The sequence below is a fragment of the Aythya fuligula genome, chromosome 25 (genome assembly GCF_009819795.1).
Source record: "Aythya fuligula isolate bAytFul2 chromosome 25, bAytFul2.pri, whole genome shotgun sequence".
Classification (NCBI taxonomy): domain Eukaryota; kingdom Metazoa; phylum Chordata; class Aves; order Anseriformes; family Anatidae; genus Aythya; species Aythya fuligula.
In genome coordinates, this window is record NC_045583.1 from 5,266,707 (window position 1) to 5,292,857 (window position 26,151).

General features: G+C 48.5%; 2 protein-coding genes across 3 annotated transcripts in view; both read right to left on the reverse strand.

Moving 5' to 3' along the window:
- Positions 1-17,457, reverse strand: part of UHRF1BP1 (UHRF1 binding protein 1) — a 32,163-nt gene extending 14,706 nt beyond the window's left edge. Inside the window, exons 1-6 of the mRNA XM_032203201.1 lie at positions 17,338-17,457; positions 3,752-3,914; positions 2,045-2,083; positions 1,499-1,590; positions 1,122-1,311; positions 515-655 (exon numbers count right to left, since the gene is read on the reverse strand). Of these exons, the coding sequence (XP_032059092.1) occupies positions 515-655; positions 1,122-1,311; positions 1,499-1,590; positions 2,045-2,083; positions 3,752-3,914; positions 17,338-17,381 (669 nt within the window). The 5' untranslated portion in view covers positions 17,382-17,457. The remainder of the gene's footprint in view (positions 1-514; positions 656-1,121; positions 1,312-1,498; positions 1,591-2,044; positions 2,084-3,751; positions 3,915-17,337) is intronic.
- A 2,271-nt stretch (positions 17,458-19,728) lies between these two features.
- On the reverse strand, positions 19,729-24,986 carry SNRPC (small nuclear ribonucleoprotein polypeptide C). 2 transcript variants are annotated; one of them, XM_032203378.1, is made up of 6 exons: positions 24,976-24,986; positions 24,532-24,574; positions 23,752-23,860; positions 22,301-22,390; positions 21,085-21,189; positions 19,729-20,100 (listed from the first exon to the last, which is right to left on the reverse strand). In XM_032203378.1, exons 1-6 carry the CDS (start codon positions 24,981-24,983, stop codon positions 19,976-19,978), a joined length of 480 nt encoding a protein of 159 aa, XP_032059269.1. In that variant the 5' UTR covers positions 24,984-24,986; the 3' UTR covers positions 19,729-19,975. The 2 variants fall into 2 exon arrangements, with proteins under 2 accessions (XP_032059269.1, XP_032059268.1); XM_032203377.1 differs by having other exon boundaries at positions 22,301-22,393.
- Between the last annotated feature and the right edge of the window lie 1,165 nt (positions 24,987-26,151).

Below are 26,151 nucleotides of genomic sequence, written 5' to 3' on the forward strand. Positions count from 1 at the left end.
TCTTGTAATACACAGAAGCTGCAGCAGAAACAAGAGGTGCTGCTCCGAAACTCATCCAAGAAAAAAATTAATTCATCTGGTGGACGTCTGCAGTATGTCATCTGAGAAGGAAAGTAGTCAATGCTACCTTCTCTTTAGAAGAGAAATTGCTCACCATTAAGAAAAAAAATGGCATTTTTTTGCATCTATTCCCCATCACATTTCCACTGTCAGGTTAAAAAAAAAAAGGCTAGTAGGCTTTAAGCTCCCTATAAAGAGATGACAGATCTCCTCGGGATGAGAAAATGGATTTTAAAATTGGCTCCATACATATTATTCTCCCCTGGGACATAAACTGCTCTGACATTTGGTAAAGAACACAGCTATTTCCAACAGAAAAAAGAGCGGTATAGCAGCTTGGACTCAGTATTTGTAAAGGAAAAGAACCATTGCTGAAGGATGTGGGAGGAAATATGCATCATCATTGCACCAGGCAGTGAGAAGGTATCCTTCAAAGCATGGGTGAAACACTCACCCTTCTCTTAAGAGAGATCTGGATCCTGCCCTGGTTGGTAATGAGTCTCAGAGGAGTAGTAACAGGATCCTGATCACCGTTGTCAGTTGCATCTGCTTCTATCCGAAGTGTCTGCCAGGTGAGTTCTTTGAATGTCAAAACCTACCCAGAAAGAGGAAAACGCTGAGATTTTCATCAACTTCAAGGATTACACTAAACCATTTTTAAATGTGGAATGAAACAAGGCCACGGAGAATCATTCAACATGCTCTTCCTCTGTGGTTCCTGTACAAAAACATCATCATGCCCCAGGTAATATCTAACCCCCTCTCTCACACTGAGACCAAAACAAACAAACAAAGAAATAAATAAACAAATCAGACAAACCACCTGGGCATTCACAGCTTCTCCAGCTTCATTCTCACAGATTACAGGAGCTTAGAGAAAGCTCTGAACCTAAGTCAGCTCTCAGCACCTCTGCTGCAGCACTGCCAGGGAAGTTCAGCGAGGTTCCCTGATGTCAGTTAGGAGAATTCAGACACCTGCCCAATAGCCCAGAGCACCGGGACAGCCCGGAGTGCCACTTTTCTGGGCACGTTATGATGGGTCACATACGAGGACTCTTTACCTCTCCTCTCTGGGGATCTGTAATGCGGGTGAGCCGCAAGTCGCTCTGCTGCCAGTTGGGGTTGACGCTGTAGCCTTGGAGCTGCCATAGCTCAAAAGAAGCATGAAAGGCCTTGGAGTGAATCTTGATAGTGATGGAATTGACAACAATAAACATCCCCTCGACGACCTTTTCAGCAAAGCCATATTCACTGCAAAGAGAAGGTCCTTTAAGTCACCATTTGTTATGGTAAAAGGCCCAGGTAGACTCAAAGGTTTATAGGCAATATTAGAACCACTAAAACATGAATCCGGAGTGGTCAGTGGTTAACTGTCGAGAACAACAGCCTCCCAAACCCCAACACGTCAGAAAGAAATCCCAGGGCTCGGGGGACTGACCTTTGACCTGCAGCAAGAGCAATGGGAGACTGTCCGTTGGGTGGCCGAGGCTCTTCACATGTTCGCATCTCTACCTCCACTTTATCCAGGTACTACAGAAACAGAACAGAGGATAAATAAATACGAGACAGAGCCTCAAGCCCAGACTAACATCCTCAAGTCTGGGACTCCAGTACAGGCACAACCAAGCTGTGCATCTTCATGTCAAAGCTCTCACATCAGTGCCAGATTTGTTGGGTAATCTCAATCCCCAGAAGTGGGGGGAGAACAAACAACAAAAACCAGGCATAAGGTTGCCCTGGACCTCACTGAAAGCTCAGCCCAGCTCTATCCTGCGGTGAAATGAGGGTCTCGTGGGAGGTCACTCATCTCCTAACAGGGCTGTTCTCAGAATTCTCCTTCCCCTGGGTGCTCACGGCCTGGAGGCTTTAGGTCAGATGAAAATTTAAGAACGTACTTCATGGTTTCCCTTCCCAGAACTTTTTTCAAGTAGGAGGGATTAAAAACGGTTTGGAAGAAAAGGAATGAACAAGAAAGAAACATTACCAGGCAGATTGGGTGTGTTTTCAGCTTTGTCCACTGGATCTGAAACAGTAAAGTCGAGGTTAGAAGAGTTATCTTCACATTGGAAAGTTTAGGAGATATCAGTGCACCATTTGAGCTCAAAGTTCTGCTCTGAGAAATGACCACAGGGACAGTCCACCGTGTCCCACTGAATCCAGCTCAAACAGGCTCATGCAGACAAGTGAAAAGACAGTCCAGCTGCCAGCTCCATAAAGCCAGCGTAGCTTTTGGATCCAGCACATCATCACAAGTAATAGATGTTCAGCAGGTCAAATACTAATTTTTCCCATTCCTTTATGGAAAATGTTCTTGTCCTTAAAACATTTGGAACTAATTGCTGCTGTTATTAGAAATCAGCTGTGCATAAACCAATAATATCCTATTTTATTTTCTTACAGCAATACTTACTCTGCAGTTCTTGTAGGAGGGAGAACAAGTGTTTGGTACTAAAATAAGCAGATCTGACTCTAAAAACAGATAGAACAGAGCAGATCTGACTCTAAAAACAGATAGAACAGAGCAGATGAATAAGACAGGCTGGTTTTTGTTGTCACTTGGCAGAGTAGAACCACATTTTTTTCATAGCAAGTCTCTTCCATATACAAAAAAACTTTTGCATTCATACAATGCAACTCTGGTTAGTACCAACTGAGATTAAATAGTCTGGCATTTCGCATCAACTGAAAAAAAAACAATTCTGTGCTCTAAAAAGCACAAGGAAGAAAATTTGTAGGAGGTTTCAGTGTGCAAAAGTGCAACTGTAAGTGCATGCACAATTTCAGCAATTATGCATGTAAATGGTCAACGGTGGGCTGAACGAGTGCAGTGTGCAGCTTTTCACATGCACCATTCATGTGTTTCTTAAGAATTGCATTTTGAACGATTAAGACTTAAGTTCAGTGTATTTTACTATACCTCACAGCATAATTAGGCTTTCAGATAACTGCACTCCATTTCTCTCTGCTTCCTATTCCTGTTGGAGGTCCTTGTTACTTCCTTAGCATTAAAAAAATAAGTCAGCGGGGATGAGGGAAGACATGGAAAACTGCTCAGCTATCAAAATGACAGGAAAATGGGAGGGAATGACCAAACAGAAAGGTTTATAAAATCCTAAGGCAGTTGGAGATGATGAGCAGGGAGTAATTGTTCACCATTTCTTGTAGAGAACAGTACCTACCAGGAGACTATCAACTAAAAATAGTATGCACAGGCTTGCTGCAAGCAACAGCAGACACACAGTTAAGTTGTGAGTTTCTTTGTCATAGCATGCTCTGGGTGTTAAACAAGTCAGCAGATCCAAAAGGCATTTGGGCAAATTCCTAGAAATTCATCAGCAGGTACTACATACAAAGTCCCCATGGCTGGCTTAAAAAAAAATCACATGCCACAAATCAGCCAAGGAGGAGAAAAGATCACACCACACTTTCCCTGTGCTTCTCTCTGCATCCTCTAACCCCTGCTGCTGGCCACCAGGGACAGAGTGCTTGGCAAGGAAAGCCTCAGTGATAGCTCTGGTGGCTCTCTCATAGCCCTCAATTAGCAAATGCCACGCCTGACACACAGGGTTTGAAGTGTGGGGACTGGCTCCCATCAGGATCCTTTATCAGAAATCCCCAAGTGACACATGGAAGCTGTCACTGGAAGGTCTCGTTTGTGTCTGGGGCCACGAGCGCAGCCTCCTCCACTTACCCTGATGGATGCCTTGTTGCAGTAGACCCGGGTGATGGCGAGCCAGGTGGGCAGCTCCAGCACATTCTGCAGCACCTCCTCGTCCAGCTCCAGGTTGGTCAGCTGCCCCTGTCCCTTCAGCGTGCTCAGGTTGATTTTGTCTGGAGAGAGATTCTTCGTAAACCTACAAGAGAAGAAAGGAGAGACTCAGAAAACAACTCAAAGCAAAGCTGCTTAGACTAGAGGAGCCTTTTAGAGAGGTATAGTAAGTATAAAAATTTGTTTGCTTCTTTGTCAAACCTTTTCTGACATTTTTAGACCCAGAGCATACTGTTTTTTCCAGAAAAAAAAAATGTCCTTACACTTTGACATTTGAAGGTTTTGTTTCTGCTTGCTTGTTTTAATCAAATTCACTAAACTGAAAATTCCATCTAAAGCCCCAGGAACTTGTAAATCAGCAGAACTGCTTTAGGACAGAAACAAAACGAAACCAAAGCCAAATCACAACAGGACAACAACTTTACCACCCAAATAGCGTGATATCAGTGGTGAAAAGTGGTATTATCTAGATTTTTTTTTTTTTTAGGTTATTGACAAAGGAAAGCAAAAGATCATTAATACGTTACTTTTATTGCTGTCTCTTACAGCAATCCTGCAAGCCAGCACGTGCCCTGCCCAGCAAGTCCGAGCATGCAACCCAACTCCCCTCCCTAGTGACCAACCCCAAATCCTGTCCTCTCCTCGTGGCAAGCATTTCCACTGTCGTTTGCACCTCCCTTACACACAGCCTGATATCCCCAGCTCCCTTACCCGCCTGTGATTTAAGTGCAATGAAAGGAATGATTTCAGACTGGTCAAGAGCAGAATATTCTGGTGCTTAACATAAAAACACTGTGGTCCCTGAGGAATCAGTAGAGACAGCTTAGACCACACAGACTGAACCCCAGCACCTCGCCAGGATGGCCAGCCCCAGTGCATGAGCTTCGGGACGCCACCAAGGGAGCCAAGCACCAGGCTGGTCAGATTTACAAAGTCACGGGAGTCACAAGGCTGAAGACTTCCTGCCTGCTGATTTACTCACTGCTGAAACCAGAGCTCATTTCACACATTCCTCCAAACTAATACTCATTCTAATTCTGCCCAGCGGTCCAGAAAGGGGAAGAAAAAGAAAGACCCTATTGTCAGCACAAACAGGATTAGGCTCACAGTCACATGCTGCCATTCTGTCTCCTTTCCCTGCACCAGCAGCGTGGTCGGATTCCCTCTGAAAGGCTTAAAACATCCCGGACAAAGCCCTGCCACTGCTACGAAGAGGAGAGGGGAGAAGGAACCAGAGCGATGCTGCTGGGGTGACAGCAGACGTGGCCGCTGTAGGAGCACGAGGTGTGGTGTAAAGTCACCTGAGGTGCCAGCAGCAGCTGCTCGTCATCACCCCAGGGCTTCCTGGAAGAGAAATGCCTTTAATGAACTAAAATGCCTAAAATGCACATTAACAGAGAGGCTGAGGGATGGTGAAGAGCCACCGACGTCAGCCCTGAGTTTCGGATACGGCCGCTCCCCGAGGAGGAGGGCGGCACACACGGCTGTGTTTGCCTGCTGCTCCTTTTCACCTCCATCCCTGTCAGTGCCAGGTCTGCTGCTGCCATGGGAGCCCCAGCAGGCATTTTCTGTGCCACGCCGCCACCTCCCTTCCTGAACCAAGGGCACGCGCTGCCTGCTGAGTCCTGACCGCGTTCGTAGCGCACCTGCCAGCGTCCCAGGCTGACGCAGGGAAGGTGACGTTTGCTTTGAACTCCTCGTGCCTTTAACCTGAGGCTCTCTGGTTTAAACACACACAGGCAGGAGGCCAAGCCCAACACCACCCGCTGGTCCTACAGAAGATGTAAAGCTTGGCAGTGTGTGCTGCGGGGGGCAGGCAGGTACAGGGACGTGCTGGGTGTCTGCAGGGTTTGTGCCAGGTCCCCCTGTGCGAGCCATAAACTCAGGCAGTGCTGAGAGCTGGACCAAAAAGCTCCAGAGGCGATACGTGAGCATCTTTGTCTTGCCTCAGTGAACCAGGTGTGTTGAAAGGTGTTGTAATCGCCTCTGCCTGGGACTGGGTACTGAAAATAATGACAAGAAAAGCGCTCGGCACTGGTAAACTCACGGGGCTGCTGCGGGCAGCGATGCTCACAGGCAGGGAGAGGCTGAGGCTCGGCAGCTTCCTCACTCCTGCAAAGCAAGGATCAAACCCCAGGTGTCTTAATCCTCACCACAGCCTAAGCGTGCTCGGAAGGGGAAGCCGCTCTCAGCTGCTAATGCAGAAGAAACAAAACATAAGGACATGTCTCAACAGGGAATTATTTTTACTTGGTGTCTCTTTTTATCTTAAAAACAGTAGCACAGTGAAGGGAGAAGCTGTGAAACCAGATCCTGGTGGAGAGAGTGGTATGAAACACGATCTGGCTAAAAACAAACAGGTATTTGTGTTCACCTACAGGGAAAGGCTGCAGAAATCCTGCTGAACAGATAAGAAAACCAGCACAAGCACTACCAGACTCCATGGAAGAGCCTCTTCCAACAGGATTTTTAGCTGCACCAAAACCCCTGAAGGACAGATTATCGATCCCACCAGTCACGGAGCAACAGAAGCTGGAAGCATCATAAACATAAATGTAAAATAAATCCTTGCCTTTAAAGCACAGTGAAATTCCCACAGCTGTGCCTAGTCCCAGCTCATCCCTCTAAAGGGATCCAAGATTTTCAGATGGAATAACCCTCACATTTAAGACATTTTGGTATATTTAGTGCATGTCAGTGGGGCTTCCAAAAGGAACAGAGATGAACTGTGCCTGCGAACTTGGAATTTTATAGAGGCCAAATTACTTCTTGAAAGGAGCTGCTTGGTCACTGTCAGGGGAAGGAAGAAGCCGTGAGAGCAGACAATTTTAGATGCTTGTTGGCAGGCTCGCTCCATTCATACTCATCAACAGTAACATTTTTGGCAGCACTGATTGCTGGCTTCGAGAAAAATGAATGAAAATGGTAGCTATTAGGAAAATTGACAGTGTGGGATATTTGTTGTTGTTTGCTTTTTTTTCCCCCCCAACTCTATGAAGAAGTCATGCAGCACTAAGCCAGTAAACTCAAAGGACAGCACTCCTTTTGAGTCTGCCAGGATTACCATGACAAAAGTCACACCAGAAAGCCTTTTCCCACCCTTTATAGAGTTGTCACTGCGGTCATGAGGGCATTTTGCAGCTGCGTAGGCTTGTCCAAGCACGAATGCATTGCCAGGAAGAATACCAGGAGCAACATCTCATCTCAAAACGTGTCCACCCAACAGCCACCCAGACTGCCATGGTCACCAGCACCCACGGAAAGCCTTCAGGTGACTGAAAACCTTCTGTATTTGCAATGAAGACAATGGAAAATGCCAGCTAGAAGCCTTCACAGCCACAGCTAAATAGCCCTGGTAGGTGGCCATGGGTTTTCAGGGAAGAGATTTCCTTACAAGTTCCCTGCTCTCCGCCGTTTCTTTCCATTTGAGATGACGCATTTGGGCTTTCAATCGACTTTCCTAGGAAGCAGACACACACAGCCATTACCAGCACTATGCTACTTTCATAGCAGACAGAAGGGCTCGCTCTGTCCTAAGAAGCTAACAGCACCCAGGTATTTAGACCTCAGTAGCTTCTTGGGGCCTGGCCTAAGAAAATCACGTTTTTTACAGAAACCCTCGGCCTTTTGGGGCAGTTTCTGAGATTGTGACTTGATTTGCATTTCATGTTTTAGATGGGGAAGGCACGGGAGCATCAATCTACTTGTCCAGTCATCAGCTTGTATATATATATATATATATATTTACATTATATATAACTAAATGATGTCACTGCTAGAAGAATGCCTGATTCATCAGCTGATACATCCAGAGGCCCCAAACTCACCCATTGCAAGAGGGCATTTGGCCAAATCTTACTGCTGGCCTGAAGCCAGGCTATCATCATAAATACTGAATTTATGCTCGCATTTGTAGCTGTCTGGCCGCACTGTCTCCAGAACAAATACATACACAGATAACGTCAGGAGAAGACGTCTGAAACCATCAAATTTCCCTTCAGACCCATCTCTCTCATTAGCTCACTGCCTCGTGGCACGAGAACCCTCTCGTCAGTAGCTTTGCAGGCTCAAAATAGATTTTCTGCCTCAATTTCTGCAATTATTCAGTAATCATCGTCTATTGTATGTAACCAGCATCTACACAGCTAAACACATTTATTTCTATTAATATCCTTGTTACTATGGTTATTATATGTGAGAACTAATTAGCGGTACACCAGTGACCTTGATTTTGCTGATTGCCAAGCATCATTTTTTGGCAGAAGAAGTGACTGAATGGCTTGCAATACTTGCCACCGTTGCGGAGAGCAGATGGAAAAATCCGCAAAACACAAGCAAGTCAGGAAGAGGGTAAGTTGTCAGCTGCAATCCAAAAACAGGCAAACTGTAATAAATGCTCCAGGGAAACTGCTGCAGACAAGGCTCTTCTTCATAAGGGTAACAGCAAAGGAAAAGATGAATTTTCCCTGTGATTTGTGTTCCAAATTGTATTTTAAGTGACTGTGGTAGAAGGGCAGAAATTAGACATGGAAAATACCTACATTCATGTCAATGCAGATTCGCTCCGTGCCAAAAATCTTTCCAGAATCTTGTTGGGTTAGGTCTGGACAGGCCTTCTAATCCATTCCTAATCCATCTAAGCCACCATTTCATTTGGAAAGATCTTCTGCAATCCCCAAATCTCTGTGATAGGACACTTTCCTTCATATTAATCCTCCTTATCTCGGAAGCCAAAGATTCTGCTTACATGGAAAAAAAAGGTTCATGACTGGCAAAAGAAGAGGTCGATGACTTCTAAGTACAGGAAGACTTTCAAGGAACACAACAGCAGAGGCTTTGACTGCAAAACACGGCTGAGAATGAACTGAAAAATAATTTTGGAGGAAATAAAACTGAGCAAGCGATCAAAACTTCTGTAAAAAGGGGAAAAAAATAGCTGCCTTGAAGATGCAAAGGAAGAAGTAAAAGCCCTTTCGGGAAGAAAAGGCATTCTACTAGCTCAAGGTTTTGGTGCAACCATGGAGCAATCTGCCTGGTAAGCAGCCACAGTTCTAGTCAGGACTGAGAGATTCAGAACTGCAGCCATGGAAGAGAAGTACACTCAATTAACAGAAAAAGAGAGGAATTTACACACAGTATAACATAGTCTTTCATACTAATCCAGTTGGTATCATATCAACTCAATTAATATAAGGCCATTTAGAATTTAAGGCAATTCAGTCACTACCAAATGAACTAATTGTTCTCCAAAGTCACCCCCAGCTCCACAGTGAGCACATTATTAGCACACACCGGGTGCACTGCCAGACCAGCTGCTCTCCTTTGCGGACAAGCTGGTCCCACTGCAAAAATCTCCATGACTTCGCTCTGCTGGAGCCGCAGAACAAACCCTGTTGATGGTTCTGTGTAACATGGAAACAGACCTCAGCACTGGGAAGTTCCTTATCCGGGTGGATAAAGTGCAGTGGGATGTCTGTACACACTGCCACTGGTAGCTTTAGATTATCAACTTTCTGTTTTTCCAAGCATTGAGTATGTTGATATACCACTCAGCAACCCAAAGCAGTTGCACTGGTGCCTCAAAACATAGCTGTGCCCAGAACAAACGCATTTCCAGTTGTCTTGGCTCCCAGATCACCATTATCTGTTGCAGTACAACTCACCCGAGGCCAAAAGACTTAGAAATTCAATTCCAAGTTAAACTCCTGAGGAAAATCAACATTTCCAATCAGATCAAAGAGACTGAACTGAAGGCTGCCTCCCCACTTAGGTAGACCCCCAAGGACAATTTTATTCCCAAAATGACTCCAAAGCACCCTGAAAACTGGAAGATTGCAAAGCTCCAGATGAGGTGCAGTTCTTACAGCACACCCACTGCCGACTAATTTGGTGCTAGGAGCTCTGTAAAGCAAGCCACAAGTTAACCTGAAAGGAAAAGAGGCAGGGTGTTTTTGGCAGGGGTGGATCTCCACCTCGCTGAGGAACTGTTGTGCTATTTCTAGCTCATCGGCTCAGTAAAGTTTAAATGCCAGCTGCCCCGTGCTCTGAAATCTGGAATGTAAACCCTCTTCAGCTGCCAGGGAATTTCCCAAGGCTAAACCTCAAAGTGAATAACAACCCAGAAAAGAAAACTAGGAAGAAATATATAAGCAAATACAGCGTTTCCACTCCTTCTTGCCAGGCAGAAGGCCCGCTTCTCATATTCTAAGCATTATTTATCTTGCAATCCAATCTGCATTTTTATTTTCAAACTATAAAAAATAAAAGCTTAGGACATAATTCAGACTCAACTGAGCAGCAGTGGCAGAGGTAAGAGCTCAAGGAGTCCAGGAGAAATAAAACAAGCGGAGAAGTCATGTTTAATAGTCTCTTTTCTGGGCACATTGCTCAGTTTGAAGAGTACCCACTGTGCAGAGAGGTTCCACAAGGCCAGCAGACCCCGCCGCTGATGTGAGAATACGTCCAGCCATGCTTTCCTTCTGAGCTACCAAAGTGCAATTTGTTTTTGCTGCAACAAGAGTCTATTTAGCATTCCTGAAATGGCACACGTTTATTTTGAGCTGAGTGGAAGTGGTTGGAAACACCGGCAGCTCACATAGGTTTTGTAAAACTGACAATTTGGTTCTTCTGGCAAACTGCAGCAGAGCAAGGCTGATCCTGGAGATCACTTTCTGTGAAAGGTAAATGCCATCTCCCATCATGTGCGCGCTCTCCTTCCCCATCCCTATTTGAACAAAGAGTTAGTCGCTGTTTATTAACTGACTCCACAGTACCCTGAGGTTCTGCTTTTAGATAAAGAGTTCCTCAACATTTACATTTTTCAAAAAACGTAAAAAAGGCATCAAAATGGACTAGTAAGATAAGAATTTTTCCAAAGAACAACATTAAAGGGTTTGTAGCCAGTCTTAAATGCTTTGCTAGACATAGCACGTAAGTATTTCAGAGACAAACTTATTACCTCTGGTTCAGTGCTCAGCACCTTGGGAACTTTTTGATTGCCCACAAAATAGCAGCAACTGCCGGGAAAAGAGACTTGACAAAGCTTCGTTCTCATAAACTGGCTCAGAGTTTCTTGCTACAAACCATTTCCCCCCAGTTCCTCAAACTGGTTCTCTTTGCCACTCTTCCCAGGGCTATTTTCAGAGCATCGTACAAATGGGCTCGTTAGCTTTATCTCTGCTTAACCAGCGGGAAGCTTAAGGCACCAAGCGATTAAGTGACTTCCCTTTAGCCACATGAAGTGTCACACCGCCGGTGGCCACGAGATCTGGCCAACAGTCCCACAGCGGGTGAGCCGCAGCCATCTCGTCTGCCCCCAAATCCTTCCTATTTTGGGGCTTTTGGGGCAAGCGCCCTGCCTGTCGGCCACCTGAAGGTCACGGCGTGCTCCTTCCATGTTCAGGGAGCTTGTCCACACCTGAATTACCTGCTGTCTGCAACGTCCTCGTGTTGCTCAGATCCTCTCTGGAGGTGCCAAAATTACGCAAGGCCTCTGGGGACGCAGCCACGTCCCTCCTCTGCTGTCATCCAAGTGCCGGCTGCAGGGGGGCTATGGGGCCCTTACCTGGTGCTTCCTAAAGCCTCCACGATTTGGGTGCTCACCTGGCACCAAAGGGACCACCCTCAGGAGGTTTGGGGACGACACCACGTTGGGCAGGACTTTGCAGGAGGACCCAGCCAGGCGGGGCTGAGGGGCCGCATCCAGCTCCATGGCCTTTGACAAGGGAAAGCACCAGGGCCTGTGCTTGGGGCACACCAAGCCCAGGAGGCTGGAAGGGGGTCTGGTGAGACCCTGCCTCGATTTTGTGTTCAGCTGTGGGCTCCTCGCTACAGGAAGGGCATTGAGCTGCTGGAAGAGCAAGGAAGCTGTGACAGGACTGGAAAAGCAGAATTACAAGGAGTGGCTGAGGGACCGGGGGTTGAAATTGTACTTGAGGATTTTGAAGGTCTTTTCCAACCTTAATAATTCCACGTTTCTATTACCTGGATGAACAGAATGCGCTGAAAAGCGGGAACAGAATGCTCTGCAGATGGAAAAGTAATGGCTGTTTTATCATCAATTTCTAACTGCCAGCAGCTTTGTGGTTTCACGTGTTTCCCATAGCTGCAACGGCTATTTTAGACAAATTATGGTCCTCAGCAGCAGGAATTTCCCTCATCGCTGGAGAAGACTATTAAAGCAGCTAAAGCCAAAATTGCAACGCGAGTGTCGATTCCAGCAGAGACTGTCCCAGGCAAAGGTCTTCCAGAGGTCCCTTCTGCCTCCGTCATTTCATGATTCACCGACTTCATCAAGCCATTCCCAGATGCGATTTCACTGCCTTCCTCCCCACCCACCGTGTTCCTTCAATGTCTTTCAGCTAATTTAGAATCAAGGTCAGGAAGCTGGGAGAAACCTGAAGGATCAGGCAGTAAGCACACACCTTACGCTGGCAGCAGATCTTTCTGTATCAGGAAAAGGCGATGGAAACCCTCTGACTGAGCACACCAGCACTTCACTGCCACTGCAAGGCCACAGCTGCAGCGCAGCGCTCGAGCACGCAGCAATGCTGCAAAACGCTTCAGGACGAGAAGTGAGAAGTAAAAGGACAGAGAACGCTGTGAGAAATTACCCTCCGAAATTTCCAGATCGCAGCTTTTGGCCAAGAAACTGTACTGAGGAGCAAAAAAAGAGCTCCTAGGACCTGAGGAATTCCCCACCCTTTGTGTCAGGGAAGCGAAGCGTCTCTGATAACGTAACGCGACCTTCTGCCGAAAGCAGGCCGCAGAGCACATCTCGCCAGCTCCTTAACAGCAGAGAACTAGTTAGGGTTTTTTTTTTTGACTGATGAACTGCTTCTGCTTCTTCTCCCCGTGCTTTCTGAGGCGGAGGACGGGTCCCCTTGGGATACCACGTCTCAGTGGCTCTTGTGCCATCGCCACCTCGCAGAGGCCAGTGCCCGTGTTCAGCTGCAGTGGCCTTTTTGTCCTGTCCAGGCCTGGGGCAAAGCAAGGCTGCAGGGTTTGAACAGGGGCTCACACAGCTCCCGACTAGCCAAGGAGGTCATCCACCAGCCCCACACAGCAGCAGGGCTGACATGCCAGCAGGCGCTTCTGCGTGTTGTGCCCAGCTCCGAATTCCCTGCACGAGGAACGGAAGCAGCGAGTGCTCGGAAGGGGCAATAATACAGGAATTGTTAGGGCCAGGAAGGAATCCTGAGACTCTTAGATCCAAGTTATGAAACGAGAGCCCACAGAAGCCTATTCATTCCTAGCTAGGCGCGCTCTGCGACACCCACATGTTCCTAACTGCTAAATTGATCTAGAAGAAAGACACGCCACGGGCTTGCTTGGTATTTTCCTCTTACACACCAGCAGTGGCTTTATCTGCAAGGATTACATGCAACTGCAAACAAGAAAGGGGAGGAGACAAAGCAGTCTTGTCTGGAAGAGGGGATATTGGACTGAACCACTGTGAGCTGAGAGGAAAGGCTCTGCTGAGACTCAATCCGGTTTGTGAGGAGTTACACAAAAGAAATGTCACTTCTGGCTGCGAATCTGACCTACATTTCCGAGCAGCAGAGTACTACACCCTGCGCGTGGTACTCGATTGTTTTGTTTTCTAGGATATTTTTTAATTCTGTTTCTGAAACCAATCTGATTTCTCCAAAAAGGTGGCTCCAGTATTGCGTTACACAGGGTGGTTCTGCAGCTGCTTCCATGCCTCATGTTCTGCGGTCTGATACCTGGACAGGGAAGTGACAATTGGTAGTGGGATCGATAAATCCGGCTGTGCAGCCTCACACCTGCCAAAGATAATTTGGCTTCAGCCTTCACCAGGAAGCTTGCACTGTCCAGCACTGTACCCTTCACTCAGCCCCTTCCAAAACCATGGCAAGGAGGAAAATAAACCAACCGACAGAAGCAAAGCAAAGTGCAAAACACAGAAAACCTTGCTACGAACCCTGTCCTACACCCTTCCACAACTCCCAGTCTCGCTGCACAGCAGCTTAGCACCTTCTCACCCCAACCAACACAAGTAACAGCGGCGGAGATCCCAGGAGTCTGGAGGTCCAGCGTTAACAGCCTGGCAGCAAAGCAGAGCACAACCCCCCCCCCCCGCCACTCACGTGCTGGGCTCAGTTCAGGGAAGAGGGGCCTCTGCGAGCTTCAGGCCCTGTTCACAAGCACGGTGCTAGCTCAAACAAAATGAGCAGCCCGCCGTCACCTCTATGTCTGCTGCTCACATCTGTCAGCACCCAGCCTAGCTGCTGAAGCGGTGGCTCAAGCGCTGCCCTCCTCCCTCGGTGAACAGGTCTAATTTCCCCTCTTGTTTTTCCTCCGTATTTTCTCAGTGACTCAGTGCTGATGGTATCTCAGCCAACTTTGCTCGCTCTCCTGTTTCTCCTCTGCTGCTTCCTCACCCTGCTCTCAGACACCTGAAGCTCCCTTTCAGCTGCAGCTCTCCAGGGCACTGCCAAAGCCAAATCCAGCGGGGTCTCCTTCCCCTTCCCAAGCACCGCACCCAGCTCCCTGCTGACACAGCTTTCCTTGCCGTCAGAGCCTTCTGACTCAGTGGCTCTTTCAGGCTGGCCCTTTGGAATTAGAGCATACAAAGCTATTATCTATTTTCTCCACCTACATTTTATTATTTTCTTCCAAACATAGGGATTACACGTTGCTTTTCCTCTGGAAATCAGGTAACGTGCCGAACTGGATGGCCTATCAGGCTGGAGTTATAACGACTCTCCAGAAGCTCACATGTTTTAGTGCATGCAATAAAATTGTCACGAGACAGTTGTCAGATGCAGCAGCGAGTTAAAGCTTCCTGATGCAATTAAACAAACAGCATTTTGATACGGATTTCCACTACAGTGCTGAGAACTCTGAAGCCCTGAAGCATTACATTGAGTACGTTCGGGCAGTCCATATTGCCTTAGTTTCCCTGTTTACCAAAGGGGGATAAACACCACCTTTATAAAACCACGAGATTTTTTTAATAGTGCTCCCTACAGCTGAAGAAAATACAGTAAAAAGAGGCTTCTTTCAAACCAAACCAGGAAGAGGAAAAGTCAAATCACTGCTTTTATTTTAAAGCAATCGCTTTCATGAATAATTACAGCCTGGTAAACACAACTGAAGTACTGCTCTTGTAGCCTCGGAGGCATTCAAAACATTCAGGTTCAAACACACACCAAGCAGCTGATGCTTCAGCAAGCCCATTCTCAGGGCCCCTTCTTCCAGCCGTAGCGGGTTCGCTGGGATAGAAACACCTCCTGCAGAACACGCAGCCCAAATGCTGCAGCCAGCAGAAGAACCCAAAAGTAAAAACCACCTAATCTGTTTTCTTTTCCAAGCTAAAAATAGGACAAAAGACTGAAAAGCACAGATGGTGGAAGCGATGCAAGATTTTAGGTTCTTCTGTTCTAGGAATTTAAGCTGCCAACACCCGACACAGGCTGAGCGTTATAAAAGATGTTCGTAACTCGGCTCTGTCACCGGTGGCCAAACCCAGCTTTACAGATCTCTGCAAGTGACCCCTGTCATCCTATTTGACATGCATGAGGCTCATTTAATCTGAACAGTTGGTGTGAAATAACTCTTTCATATTTCCCTGATCTTTCTGCCTCTCTGATCCCTTCCTTGCAAATTTCCAGATAGAGCAGGAACAAAAACACACCCCATGCAGAAACGGCTTCAAACGAAGACATAACAAAAGGAACAAGGAATTATTTCATATGCAAATTGAAAGCAGAAAATAAAGGCAGATTAATGATTCAGTAGCAAAATTCTTCTGGGCAAATGAGCAGAGCTGAAAGAAAAACCCAAAGGGAGTGTGAAGCTGAGGTGTTTGGAGGAAACGAAATGGGAATGGAAAAGCATCGTGTTTTTTTTACACACTAATCTGTGTTCAAAACGCGTTTCTGCAAAGCATCCACAGTACTTATGCAAGAGAGGGGCAGGATCAGACCAACCACCGCAAACGGCAGAGCAAGTTCAGCTGGCAGGAAAACAGGTAAAGCCCCAGGATTTGTTGTGACCTCCTGCTCTCCCCAGACCACATGCAAAGAGGAAGGCAGACAACAGACACCACAACCAGCAGGGCTGTAGGGAAGAAAGGGGGCACTTGGAGTGGGAAAGTGCAAGATAAGGCAGACTGAAAAAGCAGAACTAAATAAAAAGATTAAGAGGACTAAAACCACCAGCAACTAACCTAGAAGAAAGAGAATAATGTAAAAGAACAGCACAGGCACCTTTAATCCTCGAAGTGCTACCGACGAATAAAGCTGAGCTCTTTTAAGAGACCATTAACAACTGCTCTCATCTGCCTCTCCCCGTTACAAACGCTTCTGTGCCTCCCGACAAGGTGACTGAACCCGCAATAAGCATGACGTGCTGCTTTGAGGTGGAATGAGACAGAAAGCTTGGAGATTTGTGACATCAGATCTAGCAGAAATTCCCTCAAATTAGTGCACTGATCAAACCTCGCAGCAGGCTCTGCTGCACTCCGCTTCGGTGCCGTGCCTGGCGAGCTGGAGCACTGAGCAACTAGTGAGTCAGAACCGCCGCAGACGGGCACTTCACCGAGGAGACTGCTCGCTTAAAGTTCGCAGGGATTCTTCTGAGGACCCAGAAACCGTCAGGATTTACTGCCAGCCTCCGAGCAGCTGGGACAATACGGCCTCAGAGAGCCAGGACACGCGGGGTCTGACTCCTTGCTCCAGCACTGTCACCCCGTAACCCTGCTGAAGTCGCTGCAGCCCTGCGCAATCGCTTCCCCACCAGAAAAAAACAGATTAAAAAATAGATAGGACGTGATCGTCTGCAGCTCAGAAGGCAGAGAGGAGGAAAGCAGCGTGCAATGCTGCGCCTCCGTCAGCACCCTCCAGCTCTTTACGTGTCGTCACGTCGCTCCGGTCTTTCGGCACTGCAGGGGGAGGCCGTGCCCGCGGCCGTGGGGCACGAAGCGAAGCGTGGCGGTCCCGCAGCTCCTGGCCTTGGCTTTCCTCGGGGAAACTGAGGCACCGCGACTCGGCCAAGGTCAGCCACACCGAGGAGCCACACTTCCCGAACGCCAGGCTCGGGCACAAAGCGCAACCACCCCGCGGTCCTGTTCAGTGTACCTCCTGGTGCCTGTCATGAACTCGGCTGGAAACGCCACGACAGCCTCAAAAACACCCAAAGCCAAGTGCCTGGGCACATCCATCCTGCTCCTCCTGGGGCGCGGCACCCCCTTCCTTCTCCCCTCGTTTTTTTGGGGGGGCTTTTCCCCTCGCTCAGCCTCCCAGGAAGGTTTCCAAACCTCCCCAGGGTTTCCAAACGCCCCCCCAGGCTCCACAGCCGCCCCCCAGGAGGCAGCACCAGCCCCGGGGGGAGCCGCGCAGCGCCCGGAGCCCCCCGAGGGGAGGCCGGCGGGGCAGGGCAGGGCAGGGCAGGGCCTCCCCCCTCAGCTCCCCCCGGCCTCCAGCCCCGTGCCTCCCCCCCTGAACCCCCCCAGCCCCACGGGGAAGGGGCTGCGGGCGCCTCACCGGGACAGGTGCTTCAGGATCTGCTTCTTGATGAGGCCGGCCATGCCTCACACGGGGGGGGGAGGCTCAGCGCTGAGGCCGGCGGGGCTCCATCGCCGCTCCGCCGCCGCCTCCTCCTCCTCCTCCCGGCCCGCTCCGCCCCGGCCGCCGCCTCCCGCTCGCCCCCTGCCGGCCCCACCGGGCTCGGCCCGAGCCCCCCCGGGGGCTGAAGGCACCGGGGGCAGCGCTGGCAGCACCGCGGCCTCGGGCAGGGCTCGGGCCGGGCTCGTCCTCCACGCCCCGGGGAGGCCGGAGGGGGGCAGGGTGAGGGCGGTTGGCCTGCAGCTCCCTGCTCGCGGCTCCGTTTCCACAGCGGGTGGAAAAATCCACACAACAGCTGAGGAACCTCCCCTCGACAGGGACAAAGCTGGGCTTAGAATCACACGGTCAGCAGGGGTGGAGGAGCCCCCCAGGGTCACCTGCTCCAAGCACCCCCCCCCACTGTCCCCACTGAGCCGTGTCCCCAAGCACCAGCCCCAACCTCTCCTGGAGCCCCCCCAGGGACGGGGACTCCCCCACCTCCCTGGGCAACCCGTCCCAACGCCTGCCCGCTCTGTCTGAGCAGAAATGGCTCCTCATTGCCCACCTCAACCTCCCCTGGCACAGCTCCAGGCCGTTCCCTCTGCTCCTGTCCCTGGTTATCTGTGAGCAGAGACAACCCACAGCTCCCCACAGCTTCCTCTCATGTAGCTGTAGGCTTCAGGGTGAACACAAAGAGGTGTGAGACTACCTCAGGACAGCCAAAAATAACCTTTAAATGTCAGAAAAAAAGTCAAAAAAAGCGTTCAGCATAAAACAAGGCAACCGGTGAGGCTGCTGGAATGAAGAAAATGCCTCAGTTCAAGCAGTTTCTGCGCTACTCATTTTGTGGTTGTGTTGTAACCCTTTGACGGATGACAAGGAGTTGGGCCATTTCACACGCCGAGAGATTGCAGGCTGTACTACAAAGGAGCATTTTGCCTCCAAGGCTATGCCCAACAAAAGCAGCCCCACATAAATGATGACATTGTTCTTCAAATAAGGCACTGGGGCATTAAACTGATCAGTCAATCCTCTGACAAGAGAGCCATGTGCTTTGTACTTGGCTACACACGTTGTTTTAATCTGATAGCGGGATGGTGGGGGGACAACTCCAGCAGAATATTTTTATCAGAGGTCAGTGGTGATCATCAGTGGCTCCTGCTTAGTTTTCCCCAAGAGACATCGATGAATGCTATAAGAACCTGGCACCTGTCCGGCCTGCTAGTGCTGTGCACTGCACAAGTCCACTACAGATCAGCAGAGAAACACAGGCTTGGGCTAGGCACTGGGATGCTGCAGAGGATTTTTCTCTTGTATTCATTAGCAGGGTTAGTGTATTTTATTGCAGAAACATCCTCTAACTTCTGCCTCATCTCAATGTTTGTTGAACACACCTATTAAATATTGGGCAATTAAATATTTGATGTCTCAGCTACACAACGTGCTTTATAGACGCCTTCAAAGCATGAGCTCCTCAAATAAAGTCTCATCTGATTCAACTGTCCTGTCCTAGAGCAGACAGCAGCTCAGGAGAAGAGCCCTTGCAGTTCGGCTGACCAAACACTTTCCTCTAAGATGCAAATTACTCCCACACTTTTGTATCGGATACAAATATGCCAAGAATGAGTTGGAAAATTCTGCCTATTGAAACAGATGACAACCGACATGCACAGAGCAGTTGGTTATGCAAACAGAATAAATTCTTTCAACCCATTTGGAGTTGTACACCTGCATTAAGCAGAGCTCATCAAAAAGCAAAGCCCTTTCAAAAAAGGGGCCTTGGAAAATGTCTTCAACATCACATTCCTTGATGAGAAGAAAACTGGGCATTAATAGCTACTGACTCAACAGTATCTGATCAGCTCTGATAACTTGGGTTCACACAAACGCCTCAGTAGCAACAACAAAGCAAAAACATGGTTTTCAGACAAACCAACAAATCAAGACACTAACTACAATACCTTATTGTAAGAATCAACCTTTTAACAGCTTCTCTTTGTTTCCCTCAATGAAGGATCAGCATTTTATTAAATTCATCCTATTTTGTGTTACAGATTAACATCATCTTGCTGTCTCCTCAGTTAGATATCACTGCACTTTTTTTAGTGTTACATTTTTGTTCTAATTAAAAATGTGTACACTTGTTTTGAAATTCAGAATTCAGAATACAGATACTGATATTTCTCTCCAGGGGTATAACATGAAAAAAATGTATCAGAGGACTTAGGAAAAAATATAACTAAGTAGAAGTTCAGCGCTAGTCAGGTAGAGAGGGTGCAATTATAACTGATATTCTGCCAGACAGAAAAAATACACAGAGTAAGAGTCAGATTCTCCACATGTAAACCATCGTCAATGTTTTATTTCAGTGGGGGAAAATAAAACAAAAACAAAAACCAGACCAGTTACAAAAGCATCAGCCCAGTGTGCATCTAGGTCAAACCGTCTGCAATTTGAAACAACAGCAGATTTCCTCTACACACTGGTTTCATATAAAATCCTCGGGACATAAGTCTACAGCATTTTAGCATGTGGAAGATCATAAAATGAAAAAAGCCACAGAGCTCCATTTCCACCTTTATCTGTCTGGGCGGGTCATGCCTGGCCTGGTTGGCACCATCATGGGTCTTGAGGGCGGTCTCATCATTGGGGGCCCTGGCATCATTGGCATGTGTCCTCCCATCGGTGGCCTCATCCCTGGAGCTACAGGAGGAAGGAAAATACATTACAGATAAGCTCTGGGGAGCTTTGGAAAAGCTGCAGGGAGTGTGCACATTTCTCCACAGCCTCCAGGGAACTTTCACTTTGCACGCGTGTAAGCTGTGATCCAGAACCTGTCTGAGATGGATTACGTTTCCCTGAAGGATACCAGCAATTTTAGTAGAGGAAGAATCAAGTTCCTGGGTTATATGCCCAGTTTTGACAATATTCACTGATATATTATTTCAACCACTCAAAAGAGACACTAGGTTAATTACTGCATTGGAAAGTTCATTTGGAACACTGTACTGCAAAATCTTCCAATTTAGTGTTTGAAAAAGGCCCAGCATGCTTCTTAGAACTGGGTAATGGCATCAGCCATGAAAAGCAGGTGCTTAACCAAAAAGCACTGAGAGAGTGGTTTCCATCCAGCTTCTCCATTTATTGTCAGACACTGCCTCATATCCCAGACCATGCACATATTTTGTGCCTTTTTAAAAAAAGAACACTTAAAGAACTGTTTCTACCAGCAATAATTGCAAATACATTTCCCTACTTTTGGTGTGCACGTGTATATTCCTTTAGATTTGTTCCAGTAAGTGCTTCAACAAACGTCCTCTGAGAACTCTTCAAATGCCAATAAGCTCAAAAGCGGAATAGATCAAGACGTTTCAGTTTACCTTTGCTGTACAGAAAAACCTTTTTAAGGCACGTGTTCTCTGGAACACATTATTTTAAGACATTTTAAACAATAAAATTCATCTACTGCTGAAATGCATCTCTTGTGCAAAAATGTAAGTGTTGCAACGATGGAATACCTAAACAAGTAAAGACTAAGACCAAAAGTAGGAAAACTGCAATTTACCAAGGCAGTAATTTCAACCGCATGCCAGGACTAGCAAGCGCTCTCAACAAGCAGCAAAGGAACTTAAATTAGCAGCTGTCAGACTGCTCTGTTCTAAAGAGAAGACTCATTTGCAGACTTACCAGGTCCAACAGGCATCATTCCGGGTGGAGGCGGGCCCATCATTGGCATCATTGGTGGCCCACCCATATGAGGGGCTGGCATCATGCCAGGCCTGGGGGGACCAGCTGAACACAGACACAAATCGGTTACACATCCGCCCGCTCTCACATTCATCAACAGTGTGAAAGAGTTAAGCTTTACAGGAGGTTTTAGTAATTAAGAGGACTTTGTTTTGCAATTGTCTGCCTTCATTTTTAGTTTTAACCTTTACTGCGGGTGACAAAAAAGTGAATTGGAGGAAGAATACGCTCGCTATTATTTCCAGCTCTGCATATCTACTGCAGATAAACTGCCGCTTCCCACAGCAGGGCTCTCTGTGCAGAAAGGGATCGCAGCAGTTTGCCAACCAAAGTGCAAGACAAGGTTATCAATCCTACTATATTCTTAAAAAAAAAAAAAAAAAAAAAGAAAGAAAAACCCCACTGTACTGCAATGTACATGAAGCTATCTACACAGCAGCTACGAGGCAATGAGAGCACAGTTCCATTGAAGTGCTCAGCACTAATGAAATCAGCTGAAGATTAAAGAAGATTGAAGAAACACTCTTACAGTGCATTCTATTACATTTTGATATTCGCAACCTCAACATTTTTTGCTTGATTTCAAGCTAAAAGGACTTTTTTTTTTTTTTAATTGCATCCAGCTCTAGGCCCCTCAGTTAAAGGGCAAGGAACCTGCTTGAGAGAGCCCAGTGCAGAGCCACAGGGGTGATTAAGGGAGGGGAGCATCTCCCTTATGAGGGAAGGCTGAGGGAGCTGGGTCTCTTTGGCTTGGAGAAGAGGAGACTGAGGGGTGACCTTATTGATGTTTATAAATGTGTAAAGGGTGAATATCAGGGGGATGGAGCCAGGCTCTTCTTGGTGACACCCAGTGATAGGACAAGGGGCAGTGGGTGCAAGCTGGCACACAGGAGGTTCTGCTTAAATGAGATAAAACTTTTTCATGGTGAGGGTGACAGAACACCAGAACAGGCTGCCCAGGGGGGTTGTGGAGTCTCCTTCTCTGGAGACATTCAGAACCCAGCTGGACGTGTTCCTGTGTGACCTGACCTAGGTGTTCCTGCTCCGGCAGGGGGATTGCAGTAGATGATTTTTCAAGGTCCCTGCTAGTCCCTAGCATTCTGTGAAACTCCACCTCTCAGAAGGTCTGCCCTCACCGCCAGAAGCAGAGACTTACGGATGCTGGGAGGGGGCGGTATCATGGCTCCTCCAGGGGGTGGCGCTGAGAACGGCGTCGGTGGAATTTTCCCTTGCTGGAATGCAGCCGCTACATTGGGGGGGAAAAAAAAAGAAAAAAAAAGAGAAAGAATCCCAGAAGAAAAAATAGTTACTAAGCAGAGGAAGCTCCTGTGTCAACGTTCCTTCTCATGCCAAGCATTCAGAACATACTTAACGTCATGGTGCACACTCATTTGTTCTTACTCTGGAACAAATCCCTGGTTTACACTGCTTGTCAAGATGGAAGCACCTGATATTCTTGAAGACAGTTATTACAGTAATTACTCCAGCTGAGACTAGAGAGCTCCAGGATGAATTTCACACACCTAGCTGGAAGGTGGATAGTAGAGAAAATATATCACATGATTTGCAGCTGTAACTTTCACCTAGGATCATTAAATTAATCCATGTTATCATGAAATAGGCCAGTGACTTAGGCAGGTGACAAAAAGCATGAAAAAGATCTAACGAGAAAGGGAAAAGAAGAAATTCAGAAGACCTGAATTGACCAAGAGGAAGGCAAAAGACGTGAAAGCTGGAAGCAGCTAAAGAAAGAAAGTTGCCATAAGGTTAATCTGGCACTTGTTTTTGTCCCATTCAGAGAGGAAAAAAACATTATTTAGAGAACAGGTGAGAAGAAGAGAACCCCATAAACTGACAGAGGAAACATTTTGCACTTTATTCAAGCCTACAATAGCAAGAGAGGAAAAAAATCAACATCCCTTGAGAGCTGAGATCAAGCAACTAGAATATGTAAATAACCCACAACATTTCATACATTTTAATGTCCGTTTTCCTACCTTCTGGTTTTCTTATTCATGCTCTTTACATAGAAGTGCTACTACCAACAGAAGCAAAAATAAAATAAGTTTAAGCCCTAGAGGGATGTCTTATTTCTCTTTTTAAATGAAGGAGCTAAAAACCCGCTATCAGATCTGGTGGAACACCTAGAACAAGTTTGTTCCACAAGCCTCTTCTCATGAAGGCTTGCTAGCAAAAACGTTGTACTTGAAGATTGTCCTTGGAATTTAAGGAAGTTTGTTTAAAAACCAACACCCCAAGAGGGCTCTTGCTCTAAACCCCCAGCCACATACCCCTACCCCACAGCCTTGTGCTACGCGAGCTCGTACGACACTGCTGGCAGTGCTAAATGTGAGGGGAGCTACAACCCTCAGCCGCAGCACAGCAATGCCTGCCTGCAACGAGTCCTTGCAGCCTCTTACATGGGAACCCACACTCAGACAAGGTCAAGATTCAAATCCCAAGTGACACTCTTATTCACAAGTCACAGAACAAAGAACCACCAGGGAGCTGATAAAGAACCAGCAGGGAAAATAGGAAGAAAAGAACTTGGAGGACAGAGAGCAGTAACAGCAAAGCAAACGAAGATCACAAAAGGATTCGCCTTACTTGTTTTATCAATCAGGCTCTGGGCTTGCTCCTCCATCCATTTCTGGTAGTAGTCCTTCACATTCTCTTTGTGCTTTCGGCCACTGCAGTGGGTTTTTCTCACAGAGGGCTGAGGAAAATGATGTAAACTCAGAGTTTATATAACATCACATAAAATCACAGTTTACTGGGAACTTTGGTAAAACTTAAACATATTCTCTCTGGAAGCACAGAACTGCTTGGTTTCTGCGTACACTCAGAGGCCAGGCGCTGTGCCATGCCCTCACGTACAAATGACAAGCATCGAGCCAAGTTTTCAGGTGAGGCTGCACTGACACCAAGCCAGCTGCCTCCCACCATGACACCCAGGATTGGTGAGTGCTAGCCAGACTCTAGTCCCTCCTGTTCCTGTCTCCTTTTCAAGCAGGACGTCACAGTATTTCAAACAACCTGGGTTTAGTCTCTGCAGGGTTTATTTCATGTGCACGTGATCGCACAGATAAATTAACGCAACAGGTTCGTTACTTACCAACAAACCAGTGGAACACCTTGGTATTTTGAGTAGCTTGTGCTTACTCTACTTACTCTTACTTGGGCTTTTGAGTTGCTTGGGATGTGGGGTTTATTTTACACACGCTTAATATGAATTAATGCAGATCTAAACGAATCCCTGCAGATGTGGCTTACAGACAAGCAGGCAGCACACCTCACTGCCTCAGACAGCCCATTTGTAGCCCGCCCAAGTTCTATTTTCACGCTCTCGATCCCAGAGGCAGGTGACAGCTGAAGGTGGGCGCTTACCGAGTCGTGGGTGAGGTACGTGTCGCAGTAGTCACAGTAAAACCTGCGGAGGCAGAAGGCCCGTTACTGACCGGGGACACCGCTCCGTGCCGCGGGGGCTCCCCGGGGGTCTTTGGGGGCGCTGGGCTGCCCTGGAACCCTTCCCCCTTACCCCCTCACACTACCAGAGAGCGGAATCCCCTCCAGCAGGGACACGGGGCCGACACGGGACCCCCGAGACCCCCCCCAGATCGAGCCCAGGACCCCCGAACCCTCTCCCACCCCCCCACAACCGGGCCCGGGACCCCCCGAGCTCCCCAGAACAAGGCCCGGGGACCCCCGAACCCCCCCACAACCGGACCCAGGGACCCCTGAGCTGCCCCCAACCGAACCTGGGGACCCCCTGGGGACCCCCAATTCCCCCCAGCCGGGCCCGGGACCCCCGCGCCCCCCCCCGGGTCTCACTTGGGCATGGCGCTCCCCGCTCCCCGCCACCGGAGCCGCCCGGAAGTGCCGCCCCCCCCCGCACCGCCCCTTCCGCCGCTCACCCCCGGCCGGCTCCGCGCCGAACGGTGGCCACCGAGGGACAGAAGAGGCCCGCGGGGCGGCCTTCGCCTTCCCCGCTGCTTTAGTGCCCGGCCCGGGGCTGGGGGAGATTTGGGATCCCTGTGGGGGGGGTTGGGAGCTCCAGGAGGAGCCCTGGGGGCTGCCTGTGCTGGGGCTGGCAGCTCAGGGCACAGAAAAGGGGGCAGCTCCATCCCCCCACACCCTGCCCTGGGATGTTTGTGCACATTGACGAGGTTTCCCCTCAGCCTTCTCTTTTCCAGGCTAAGCAGGCCCAGTCCTCCCCACCTGGCCTCATAAAACAGTCCCCAATCAGCACCCTCCTCAGCACTCGCTCCATGGCCCTCAATCACACAATCATTAGGGTTGGAGAAGCCCTCCAGGGTCACCTGCTCCAAGCACCCCCTGCCACCACTGTCCCCACTGAGCTGTGTCCCCAAGCACCAGCCCCAACCTCTCCTTTAGCACCACTTGGCCTGGGGAGCCCACAAAAAGAGGCTTGGTGTTGGGCAGGGAGCAGGGTCAGGCTGCTAATGGCTGCCAGAAGCAGCCTGGGGGCCGCAGGCTGCTTGGGGGCTGCACCAGGAGCCTTGTTCGTGCTTGTTTCAGTGCCACTGGGCAAAGCTCTCCTCACATGAAACACAACCGTGTGGGTTGTGAGTCCTGTGGGGCACCGTGGGGCTGGGGATGAAGTCAGATGCTGTCTGGGAACGGGGCAGGAGGCAGCTGGGTGGTTGGTGCTGTGTATCCCTGCTGGGCCTGGTACAGGAGCCACAGCGAAGCTGGGCTGGTTTCTGCACCTGCAGAATGTTGCCACAGGCCCTGCCCTGGCCCAAACAGCAGCGACCTCATGAGCCCAGCATCGTCCAGGCCCAACTGAATCACCACGGCCTCTGTTACTCACTAAGTGGGCACCCAACCAGCACCATGCAGCAATACCGGGGGTGTTTGTTTGCCCTGAGATCTTCCTGCTTGTTTCACTGCCCAGCCCCCGCTGTGACTTCCAGCCTCATTTACACCTGTCTTCTTCCACGGTACCACAAATCCTTCCACCCGCACACCAAAAACATGATTTGG